General features: G+C 43.5%; 2 protein-coding genes across 2 annotated transcripts in view; one reads left to right on the top strand and one right to left on the bottom strand.

Moving 5' to 3' along the window:
* Positions 1 to 351: 351 nt before the first annotated feature.
* On the top strand, positions 352 to 11,194 carry Mest (mesoderm specific transcript). The gene is made up of 12 exons (XM_034519772.1): positions 352 to 621; positions 2,866 to 3,020; positions 4,269 to 4,348; positions 4,711 to 4,788; positions 4,896 to 5,032; positions 5,194 to 5,252; positions 6,495 to 6,535; positions 6,990 to 7,060; positions 7,226 to 7,327; positions 8,024 to 8,100; positions 8,940 to 9,003; positions 9,748 to 11,194. Exons 1-12 carry the CDS (start codon positions 596 to 598, stop codon positions 9,863 to 9,865), a joined length of 1,008 nt encoding a protein of 335 aa, XP_034375663.1. The 5' UTR covers positions 352 to 595; the 3' UTR covers positions 9,866 to 11,194.
* The window catches only part of Copg2 (coat protein complex I subunit gamma 2), a 116,940-nt gene continuing 116,215 nt past the window's right edge, over positions 11,139 to 11,863 (bottom strand). Inside the window, exon 24 of the mRNA XM_034519771.2 lies at positions 11,139 to 11,691. Coding sequence (XP_034375662.1) covers positions 11,561 to 11,691 — 131 coding nt within the window. The 3' untranslated portion in view covers positions 11,139 to 11,560. The remainder of the gene's footprint in view (positions 11,692 to 11,863) is intronic.

Raw genomic sequence — 11,863 nt, 5'->3', positions numbered from 1 at the left:
AGCACCCTAGCCCTGGGGTGATTTATGCCTTCCAGGGGCTGGAGACCTGCGTGGTCCAAGGGATGGGTTGGGGAGGGATATCTCAGACATTTGTCATCCTTGCCTGCGGCATTAACACATGGGAAGGCTTTCTTCAGGAGAATCTGGGGTTCAAGATTATAGATCTGTGAGGAAAGAGGGGGTAGCGGGGTTGATACCCCCGGAGGCGCCCACGGGAGAGGCCCCCCTTCTCTGCAGCGGTGGGGAGGGGCTCTGCGGCGGGAGCGAGAAGGAGGGGCGCTGCAGCATGATGGGCGGGCCAGAGGCGGGGCTCCATGGGCTTTAAAAGACGGTGCCCGCTTGCTCCTCTTCGCCTCGGCCACCAGCACATCCCGGTGCTTCTTCACAGGCGCAGCAGCTCCCAACTCTGCGGCAGCCGCAGCTGCACAGTGCTGCAGGCTCGCCCGAGTTGCCGCTTGCTGCCTCCGCTGCCGCGGGCCGCCCTGCGCGGACCCTGGGCTGCGCAGACGCCACCTCCGATCCTGTACCGCTGTGGGCGCCTCAGCGCGCCCTGTGATCCGCAATCCTGCGGCGGGCGGCATGGGATAATGCGGCCATGGTGCGCCGAGATCGCTTGCGCAGGTGGGTGCTGCCAGCCCATGCCGCGAGAGGGGGTGTGGCTGGCCCGCACCCGGAGATGCGGGTGGCTAAAATCCTCACCCAAAGGTTGCCGCACAGCCCAAACTCGGAATCGCCCTTGCTGATGATTTTTAGAACCAGGGTTTAGTCCTGTGAGAGTTAAGAATTTTAGGATCTTTGCATTACCATGGTGAGAATTAGTCTTTTTTGTCTGGGTCTTTGCTGTGGTACGATGTACGATGTACGATTTACGACGTGGTAGTGAAGCAACTTAGGATTCGCGAACGTTGGTAACGCCGGGGTGTGTTCTAGGATTTTCAGAGCTTGTCATTGTTGTGGCGTGATTTAGGATTTCTAGACCAAGGCATGTGATTTAGGGATCCAGGAGCCGAGATTGCCACAGAGCGACTTAAGATTTCCAGGTTCTGGCCTCTTGGTGGCTTGGTTACCATATAGGTGTGACTGGATCTTGCCGCGCAGTGTGGCCGCGGCTATAAGTGTTGTTTGGGAGCCAGAAATGGAAACCCCGGGGACACTGGCACGCGGCCAGGCTCTTAAAATGTAAAGAGAATGGTTTGCTTTGGTTTGTGGGTGCACAGCGTAGTTCTCACTAAGAATGAATCAGGTGGGCTGGTTTGGCGGAATTAGATAAATATGTTTTTATATCATTTAGAGCAATAAGAAATTAAGGCACGTAAAGTTTGTTATGGGAGTGTGTTGAATTTTTGCTCTAAATCATGGTACCATCAAATAATAGGGATTGGACTTAAAAATATTTGTTTAAACCTTTTCATCCAATTGCTAGTTTGCTTGACTGCTAAAAACCTTAAAATGTTGGGGGTATTTTTTTTACCAAGGTAACTAAAGCTGAGAATGGCTGGGGGGGGGTTGCTCCCCCCTTTCCTGAATGGAGGAGGTGCACTGAGGTATGTTCTGGAGAGCGTGGGTGTGGCACCTCCGTTTCCCTGCGCCAGCGGGGCGCCCCTCCCCGCTGTTCTGCTGAGTCACTGCGGATTCAGTGAGTCCAGCAAGGATGCCCCAGAGGCTACGTGAAAATGTATGAACAGGTAACAGGACCAAACGGGTTCTGAGGAAACGTACAGTAATAACAAAAAGACAGTCCCCCCTCCCCCCAATGCTTTTATTTGCTTTTCAAGGAGGTTCAGCCGTAAAACCCGTTAGTGGATAACAGACTGAGATAAAACCATCATGTTCTGGCACTGTTTCAGTCATTTCTAGTATAGCCTCGAAAGGTAGAACCAAATCATTGTGACTTTATTGGACAGTGACTTTGGAGGAAGGAAAAAAAAAAGTCTTAAGTGCTGTCTAAAGTTCAGGCAGGCAGCCGAGGTTCCTCGGGGGTGTCGTTTTTTACCCACCATTTCAGGTTTACAGATAGAGCCCGGCCCTCCAAACCAGTCAATTCCGTGAAATTGCAGGTAATGTAGTATATATAAGGTGTACTCATGTACAAAGACAGCGGGACAAGCAAACGCTTCCACCAGGGCTCTAGCAATTATTGTTTCATTTGTAGATTTAGCTTAGGAGGCACTGTCCTAATTTATTTAGAGTACCCTTTCCTTGGTGACCATGGCGAATCACAAATAAAGGACAGGATAAATTGATCTGGACCTTTGAAATCCAGCCATGGCAAGCTGGGGCCACAAATCTGTGCTTTTTTTTTTTTTTTTTTTTTCACCCCCAGACAAAAGTCTTGAGTGCTAGGTGTGGGTGTGGGGCCTTAATTAAATAAAAGGGAACCACCTCAAGAGTCTCCTAAGAATGCACAAATATAATCTGCTGCCCAGACTTCTGAGAGATTAGATATTGAGGGTAAGGGCAAAGCTGCTTACTGGAATGTCTTACTGGAATGCTCCCAGTCTCTCCCCTTATCAGTTTCTTAGCTCAAATCCAGACAGTAGTGCCAAATGGGGATTCACTTGGCCAGAGGATATGTGTTAGAACCCAGAAGCAGCTCTCTGCTTAAGGCCATGGAATAAGTTACATCTTTGCTTGGAAAGAATGGTAGTGAGTGCCAAATGCCAAAAAGTAGAGGTATTTATCACATTCTTCTTGGTAAAATGTATGTCATTGCCATGTGGGGTGGGGTGGGGAGGGGCTGAGTAAGGAGGGGCAGGGTGGAGTAGGGTGGGGTGGAGTCAAACCTCATAGTGCCCAGGCTTCCCAACCATGTTCTATTCTGATTTTTGGAAGTGTACAATGTTACCTTGGCTGCTTTTTCCACAGGATGAGGGAGTGGTGGGTCCAAGTAGGGCTCCTGGCTGTGCCCTTGCTGGCTGCATACCTGCACATCCCACCCCCTCAGCTCTCCCCTGCTCTGCATTCATGGAAGACTTCTGGCAAGTTTTTCACCTACAAGGGACTACGCATTTTCTATCAAGGTGAGAATTGGACTGTTGGAGAATCCCAAGGACGTGGGTCATGTAGGTTTCAGCTGAGGTACCTATTTTGTGTCCCTTGGTCTGTTGCTCCATAGTGAAGGTGGGGGTAGAATTGTACCTGATAGTAATTTCTTTCAGGCCCATTTGTATTTGAGAAATTACTTTTCTCTTTTGAGTGCCCCTGGTGTCAGGTAAGCCGTATGGTATTTAGAGATCCGTCTATACCTTTGTTCCCCAACCCCCACCCCATTTCCAAAGCCATTTTACTATTTTCCATGATTTGTTATATGTATCTAAACCTGGTAAGATTGACACTCAGGGCATTCAGTTATATTTTAACTTCACTGTTTCACTTTTCACTTAATCTTGACAACAGCATTTGGAGATAGGCGCCATTAACCTCACTTTATAGGTGAAGAAGCCAAGGAACAGATGGGAAAAGACTTCTTTTGGGCGGGGGTCAAGAGCAATAACGAAAAATGTTTGTTGTTCGTAAACCGTTTTTCATTATTGCTCCTGACCCCCTCTCATTGGTTAAAGCCAGTCCAGTAAGTATGCAAGCTTTTTATGTTGGCTTGTTGTTTCTTTCCTAGACTTAATATTTAGTGTTACATTTTATTTGCATAAATTCTTCAGGCTAAATCTAGCACATGATGTTTTAATTGCTTTTGATTAAATCATTTTTGAAAACTACTAACAGTGTTAATTTAAATCCAGTACTGTTGGCAAGGTGTTTTATTGTTTGAATAATTTGAAATATGTCACATGCAGAAAAAGTTCCCACCTGTTAGCCCATCTTATAAGAGTTTGATTTTTGAGTTGCATGTCTTCTGCTAGTACTGAACAAACAGTATAAGCTCAGGTGATCCATTGGGAAGAACTGTCAGATCTTAGTTGTGATAAGTATTGATAAGGTACAAAGAAGTTTTAGCTTGTTGTGATTATAGTATTTTAACTGGTTTTGCTTTTAAAAATAATTCGAATTTTAATATTAATATCAGCTAAACTACGGGAATGTCTCTAAAACTCTGAGTGACAAAGAGCAAACTGTTAAGGGTTTTCATGTAAAGCATGCCGTTACAATTTAAAACCACAGATTAGCAGGATGCTCCTGAAGTCTGTCAGTTACGCTAATGCAGCATTGTGATGTAGTTGATTTAGTGTGATCCTTTCTAGTGAATTGCATTTTGGTGTTGTCAAGGCTGCCTTGCACGGAGTTGGACTCATTTCTCATTCTCCTCCTTCTAGATTCTGTCGGTGTGGTCGGAAGCCCTGAGATAGTTGTGCTTTTACATGGCTTTCCAACATCCAGCTATGATTGGTACAAGGTAAGTTTCTAGGTCCTGCTATAGCCTAAAAAAAGTACTCAAATTCAAGATTTTATTTATTTATTTGGTCAGCCCTAGAATTCTCTTGCAGATTTGAATTGCTTGATAAGATCTCATTAAATATAAAATTGCTTTGTATGTACTGTAAGGGGAGTAAAATACTGACTGTGCAGAAAGGAGCACTGCCAAATTAAAGACTGGAGTTACGCTCTCCATATAGCAAATGCTAGGAGTCACTTCCCAAGAGGTTCACCTAGGCCTGTGGTGGGATTTTTCACTTTATCCAGGCTGGCATGTAGGCCGGTTTGCTGTTGGGGCTGGGCACTGGGAGCAGACTGCATACCATGCTTGCTTTCTCACAGATCTGGGAAGGGCTGACCCTGAGGTTCCATCGAGTGATTGCCCTTGATTTCTTAGGCTTTGGCTTCAGCGACAAGCCGGTAAGCAACAGCTTGGTGGGGTCAGTGATGGGGGTTAGGGGGTACAAATGCAGGGTCTGGCCGGCACTGTTAACATCATGTTGTATTTCTGGTTTTCCTTTCCTTAGAGACCACATCAGTATTCCATATTTGAGCAGGCCAGCATTGTAGAGTCCCTTCTGCGGCATCTGGGGCTCCAGAACCGCAGAATCAACCTGTTGTCTCACGATTATGGAGATATTGTTGCTCAGGAGCTGCTGTACAGGTCAGCGAAACCAGACTTCTGTCCTCTGCACAGACGTCATAGCTTAAGATAGTGGGAAACTGAGATTGTTCTAGGATCATCAAACTTCTAGGGTCATCTGCAGCCCTTGCAAGGGAGTCAGTTGCTCAGCTACATGTGTGTTTCTTCTTGCCCTGCTTCAGGTACAAGCAGAATCGATCTGGCCGGCTCACCATAAAGAGTCTCTGCCTGTCGAATGGAGGTAATTGCCTTGGTGGTAGGTGGAAAGTGGGGTGTAGTTTTGAAAAGTCACCTTCTTAAGTCACAAAAAAGCTAAAAAATAATCTGATATTATAAACAGACACCATACATAGGGTATCTTTTACTTTTATTGTGTCTTAACTAGTTTTCATGGTTGATGGTATTTATTAAATACATATTTTCAAATATATAGCAAATAAAAGGATAGTCAAGGTGGCAGTATGACTCAATGAGCAAAGGGGCTTGTTGCCAAGTCTGTGGCTATGAATTTGATTCTGGAACCCACACTGTGGAAGGAGAAAGCTGACTCCTACAAGCTGTCCTCTGACCTCTGCATATGTGTCTGGGCATGAGTATATACATAAGGACAATAAACACACATTTTTTGTTGTTGTCTGTTTCTAAAGAGTTAGGTGCAGTGTTGTACACCTTTAATTGTAACACTTGGGGGACAGAGGCAGGCGGACCTCTGAGTTCAAGGCCAGCCTGGTCTACATAATAAGTTCCAGGACAGCCAGGGCTTAGAACCGTGTCCTGAAAACAAAAACAAAACAAAACAAAAAAAACAAAACAAAATAAAAAAAAGGGGCTATCACAAATGTGATTCTGCTGACCTGGCTGGTAAGATGCATTAATAAACTCTAAATTGGTGGTAGTGCCAGGTGTCAGCTGGGAATGAATCTTCCATTTGGAAGTTTTGTTTTTGTTTTTTATTTTGGGCTTTTTTTCTTTCTGTCACTGAGCTGCTCATTAACCCAGAAATGCCCAAATGCCCCAACCTAATGCCTCACGGGCAGCCTGGGAGAAAAACAGTGGGTCTGTCCCTTTATCGATGGAAAAGAAAAGTGATTTTTCTTTTACAAGAACCTGAAAACATACAAGCGTTTGCAGATGAGTTCCTGACGACTACTACCGTGTTCTGAGCATGGGGGGCTGGGAGGATGTGCTGAAGGGGGCTTACGCCTAGGCATCAGCGTGTTATGGAGGAGCATATAAATGACTCTCTCCATTTTTGTACCTTAAAATTAGGAAAGCAATCCCAGCGTGCTGCAGTCTGTCTATTAGGCAGAGCGTCTTGTAGTCATTAGCAGTATAGTCGTGCCTCAGTCTGGTACATGCGCGTACAGTTCTGTGTTACGTACAAGCTGTTGTGCAGTGCAGAGCTGTTTTTAGATAGTTTCTGATAATGGCTGTGCTTTTCCCTTACGTTGTTGGAAGGACTAAGAAGCCCCTCTTTCCACAGGTATCTTTCCTGAGACCCATCGTCCTCTCCTTCTCCAAAAGGTTGGCAGCTTCACTGCGTAGCCCCCTTGGATTAGACACCTGTGACATTAAAAAAGCTAAAGACAAAAACACTGGCACCTTTTAACGGCCATACCTGTGGTGATGAGTCAGTCTATTGAAATCTTCTTTATTATAAATTCATATAAATCAAGTTAATTTTTTTCCTCAAATAAAGCCTCCTACATAAAACCTACATAAAACCAAACATTTCTGAGAAATAAGAGATGAACAAATATCTAGCAAAATACAACTATATGAAGATCTGTGTCTTAAGTATGATATTTAAATAAGTTGAGATCCAAAATAAGATGATTTCATCAATTATAAGGGATTATACATTTTTTCAGAAGATATGGCTAAGTTCTATTTTAGTTTTTGATGTAAAAGATTTTGTCTTGGGGTTGTCAGCTCCCTCTGGATCCTTGATTTTTTTACTTTCATTTCTTACCTGTAGCTCCTCAAAGATGGAGGTGTGCTTTCACCCATCCTCACCAGGCTCATGAACTTCTTTGTGTTCTCTCGAGGGTAAGTCATCATCAAAGGGTGACTATGCACTGACAACAGTGTAATGAAACGTGTTGCTATTCAAGTCCTGGACCATAGCTAGCCTGGGCTTGGAGATTTTGTAAACGTCTGACACTCTGAACTCTGCCCACACAGCCTCACCTTCCTGTGTTCTACTCTTTTTAGTCTCACTCCAGTCTTCGGACCATATACTCGGCCTACGGAGAGTGAGCTGTGGGACATGTGGGCTGTGATTCGTAACAATGATGGGAACCTGGTCATCGACAGGTAAGACAGGAACTCCACTCTAGGCCCAGTGAGCCTCTCTTGGAGGGAGGGGCAGATGTAAGATTATTTGTTCTGCCCCTTGCTGGCTTATTACAGGAATGCTGGTTAGGGATTATGAGACAAACCTTAAGCAGTCCTGGTCTTTTTTTTTTCCCCAAAAAAAGAAATCAAGCATAGGGTAAGCCTTGCTAAAGCATTTGCCACCGAGAATTTGGATAAATAGCTGCAAGTCTTAATGCTTATTTACATGAAAATGACTCATTGACTTTGGCATATCCTTTAGAGTTTTGGTTAACATTAAATGTTACAGAATGTTTTAATCATAGTTTTGAAAGGCATGAATGTGTCTCTCTTAAGTACAAAGCTCCTTTTGCCTGTTTTTTTTCAGTAGCAACAGAGGAACTTAGGTTTAAAGAAATGTGTTTAAGAGTCACAGAGCTGGTTAGTAGTGAAATCAAAACTGGATTCTTAGACTCAGGTTTTAAATTAAACAACTTTACTCCTTCTAAAGATTGCATTCTCTGTGTAATAACTGCAAAGAACCATGTGCTTATGTTGGTAGTCAGTATTGTGTTCACATGCTAACATGGATGGACGAGGCAATTACTCCTGGCCCCAGGGCTGCTTCTGTACATTGTACTGACACCAAGTCTACTAGGTCTTGCTCTGTTCCTGCTGACTCGCCTCATGTTGTAGTCTTTTACAGTACATCAATCAGAGGAAGAAGTTTAGAAGGCGCTGGGTGGGAGCACTTGCATCTGTGTCCATCCCCAGTGAGTATTTGTGTGTACTTGTTTGTTACTTCTTGACAGAAACCTTTGGGGAACAGTGACTTAACATAATTACAACTCATAAAAATCTCCATGCAAATAAAAACATGCACTCAAGTAAATCTGAGTCTTCCATTGAAAAACAGCTAGGTTTGGCCTCAGTATATGCTATATGATATTTAGGACACACTTTTTACTTTACCCCTCACACTTACAAACAAAACCCCAAAGCACATCTAGCTGGCCACTCTATTCACTGGCAACCCTGTTTCCAAACAGCTGGTTTACCAGAGTGAGGGTGTGAGGTAGAAGACTACCACAGATACAGCTGGCATGGCAGTATGGGAATTGACTGCCACCATAAATATCAAACTGTTAGGACAGGAGGCTAGTAAGGTCATTCATTAATGGGAGCTGTAGGCGCCACTGCTGTGCCCTCTTCATCCACATTTAAAAAGGAAACAGACAGCACAGTGCCTCCCACATACGAGTTACTAATCAACAAACTGTCGGTGGACTTCAGAGGTCAGAGGTCAGTTACAATCAAGGAACCTTCAGTGAGTGATGGTTCTATCTCCATTTCTAGAAAGCAGACCTTGAAAGTGAGCTTCTCCCTTTGGCTCAGGGCACAGAAGGGAGCGAAGAGACCAGATAGTTCCATTTAGAAGACTGACTTTTTCTACAAGTTCTTTAAGCTCATCTTAACAAGAAGTGAGGATTTCTTCATACAATTTTTAGTCACTTTGTTTTTTAAATAAATTAATGAGTGGAGGTTAATTTTAGGGTAGCAGCAGAAACACAGATGTGAGCTGCTAGAAATTCCTTCCTCTTCTTTTTCCTAGTTCATTTTATCTATGGGCCATTGGATCCTATAAATCCGTATCCAGAGTTTTTGGAGCTGTACAGGTGAGTTCTTGAAGGTCTTTCTTTTGTCAGTTTTTCATCCTGACAGGGTTGTTGGCACTAGGTATTGCATCTGAACTCATTGGAAACAAAATAAACAGACCAGTTAGGGATAGGGAATCATATTCTTACTGACAGGACAGATCAAGAGATTTGTTATACTTTGTCTGGATTCATGCATCCTGTTCTCACCACCATGGCTGCCATCATTCCATGTGTTAATCTGAGCCAGTTCACTCATCTCAACTGAGCAGTTCTCAACAGCTCACCGTGAGAAATGCCTCTTCATTGGCTGTTACTCCTTCAGAGTACTTACTTAGAAGGTGCTTTCTGTCATACCTTCCTATGTCCTAGTAGATACAACCTGGTAAAACCCAGCTTGCTTATAATTTTAAACAATCTCCTCATGAGATTAAGGAAGGTTCTTTGTTTTATCTTTGCTTGGGCAGTGAGTTGCTGAGTGAGCCACCTGTTGATGCTTCTCTAAGGAGCTGAAAGTCATGTTTTGAGGACTGTTACAGAAGTGTTGTATTTCCAAGATGTTGTCTGTTGGGTTCTGAACAATTGAAACCACTGTAAGTGGAACTGGAAGTTTATCTGCTCAGGTATAGTTTCCAAGTAGGAGATGAGTAACTCTGTTGGTTCCTTCCAGTGTGGTGTCTGTAGGGCATCTACGGGGCCTTCCATGCCTTACATCCTCTCATCCTCCAGCCTTAAGTTCACCTCCATGCTGTTCTCTTCCACTAGGAAAACGCTGCCGCGGTCCACAGTGTCGATTCTGGATGACCACATTAGCCACTACCCACAGCTAGAGGATCCCATGGGCTTCTTGAATGCATATATGGGCTTCATCAACTCCTTCTGAGCTGGAGAGTAGCCTCCCTGTATTACCTCCCCATTCTCGTATCTGTGTGTATTCCACTTAGAAATGCCCAGAAGAGGTCCTGGCCATCAAACATTGTCCTTTCATAAAAGTCCATTTTATTCACACTGGTGAACAAACTACAGAAAATAGGCAGCTGGAACTCTAAGGATGCCATGCTAGTCCACCTCATCTCTAAGGGTGACATGATAATCCTCTCATTCCTGTGACATCTGACCATGTAAATACTTCTGCTGTTGTTTTGTGTAGAAAGACAGCATTAGATACTCTTTTTTTTTGTATTAAATACTCCGAAAAAACAAAACAAAACAAAACAAAACCCAAAACATAATAACAACAAAACCCCAATTTCTGTGGATTTTATGAAACTATTTAGAAATGCTAACTTCTGGCCCAATCCTAATTGGCATACTGGACTAAAGTGTGAGGGAGGAACTTGCTATCTCCCTTTCAAGATCTATAAACAGCTTATGAGAGGGAGTATCTTGTCACACCTTTACATTTAGTTTCATCAGCTGCTTCTAATTATAGACATTTTTTGTTAAAACAGACATTGGCTTAGGGGGCTGGGGAAGTAGCTTAGTGGTAGTGTGCCTGCCTAGCATGTTAAAGCCTTTGGGTTCAATCCCCAGCACTGCTCCTACCCCCTTCAACAATCCCCCCCACCCCCAGCCCACTGACCCTAAATAGACATTGGCATAAACAGTGTTTTGAGTATGCGTCTAAGACTGACTTGCATACTCATGTATATATTTACAAACAGTTGGCCCTTGCTAAGAAGAAAACCTCATTATATATAGAATTTGTGAATAAACAGGTTGAATTTACAGAATTTCCTAAAACTGTAAGGTATTAAGAACCGCATCTGTGCCAGAGATTTACTGTTACTGTTTAGAAAGTCCAAGCTGAACAGTAAATAACAGCCTGCCTTCTTGCATCTCGGAGCATAGGTGCATGCTCTTCCAGGGCTGAAGTGGAGGAGAGGGGACCATTTTAACAGCTGAATGTCTTGCCTCCTCTTACGATGGCTGCTTAGCATCCCACTGGCTGTCAGAAAGGCTGTCTCACGGAACTCCTGGACTCAGTTAGACAGGCAAGTTCCCAGATACTTTTAAGAACAAATTCTGAAAGACCTAAGAGCAAATGGTGCTGAATACTTTTTTAAGCCACAGTTTTAACTTAGTTAAAGCAGCATTATTGATTATTTTAAATTCATTTTTTAAATTAGAAATTTCAAGTATAGCAACTTTGAAACTGGAATGAATGAGTGTTTATTTTCTATTAATAAAAACAAACTGTAACAAAAATGGATTCCGGCTTCCCCTCCACCCTTCTGGGACAAAATTTTCCAACATTGCCAAGAGTTTTTCACACATTAAATAGAAGTATATAGTGAAGCTAAGCAGCTGTTGAATAGCATAAGTAGTATCTGATTTTCAAGCCCACTCCAAGCTGCATTGTCATACCAAGGCTGAGTGAGGAAAGGAGGAGGAAGAAACATGAGAGCTCATGCGCAAAGACAGACATTGTTTGATCTGCTGGCTCAGGGCCAAACACTTGGGTTTGCTTCTTCAAAGTCATTAGTAATCTTTAAGTGTGATTCTGGGAAATTCATGCCACTGGCCTAAAATCCACCAATAGGGAGGGCATAGCAACATCACCCTTCCCAGCAAGAACCTATCCCACAGAAGCCAAGATAACATCCACAGGTGTTCTCTCTTTGCTTCTCACAGTCACTTGCATGGTCACTCCATCTGCTAGGGCCAGCCTGGACCGCACCAGTAAGTCATAGCCACCTCTATAAACACCTGAGAGAAGAATGAGAAGTATATTAAGAACCTCAAATAAGCTCTGACTAATGGAATTATCATGTTTTGCCCGTACTTCCTTTCTATTATTTTTTAGTTCAGCTTTTATACAGATTTACAGGAAATTAATCCTACAAACAATCCTACTTTTTCAATGTTGATATGAAATACC

The sequence above is a fragment of the Arvicanthis niloticus genome, chromosome 15 (genome assembly GCF_011762505.2).
Source record: "Arvicanthis niloticus isolate mArvNil1 chromosome 15, mArvNil1.pat.X, whole genome shotgun sequence".
NCBI lineage: Eukaryota > Metazoa > Chordata > Mammalia > Rodentia > Muridae > Arvicanthis > Arvicanthis niloticus.
The sequence above is the reverse complement of the archived record's forward strand: the minus strand, read 5'-3'. Positions and strand labels throughout refer to the sequence as shown.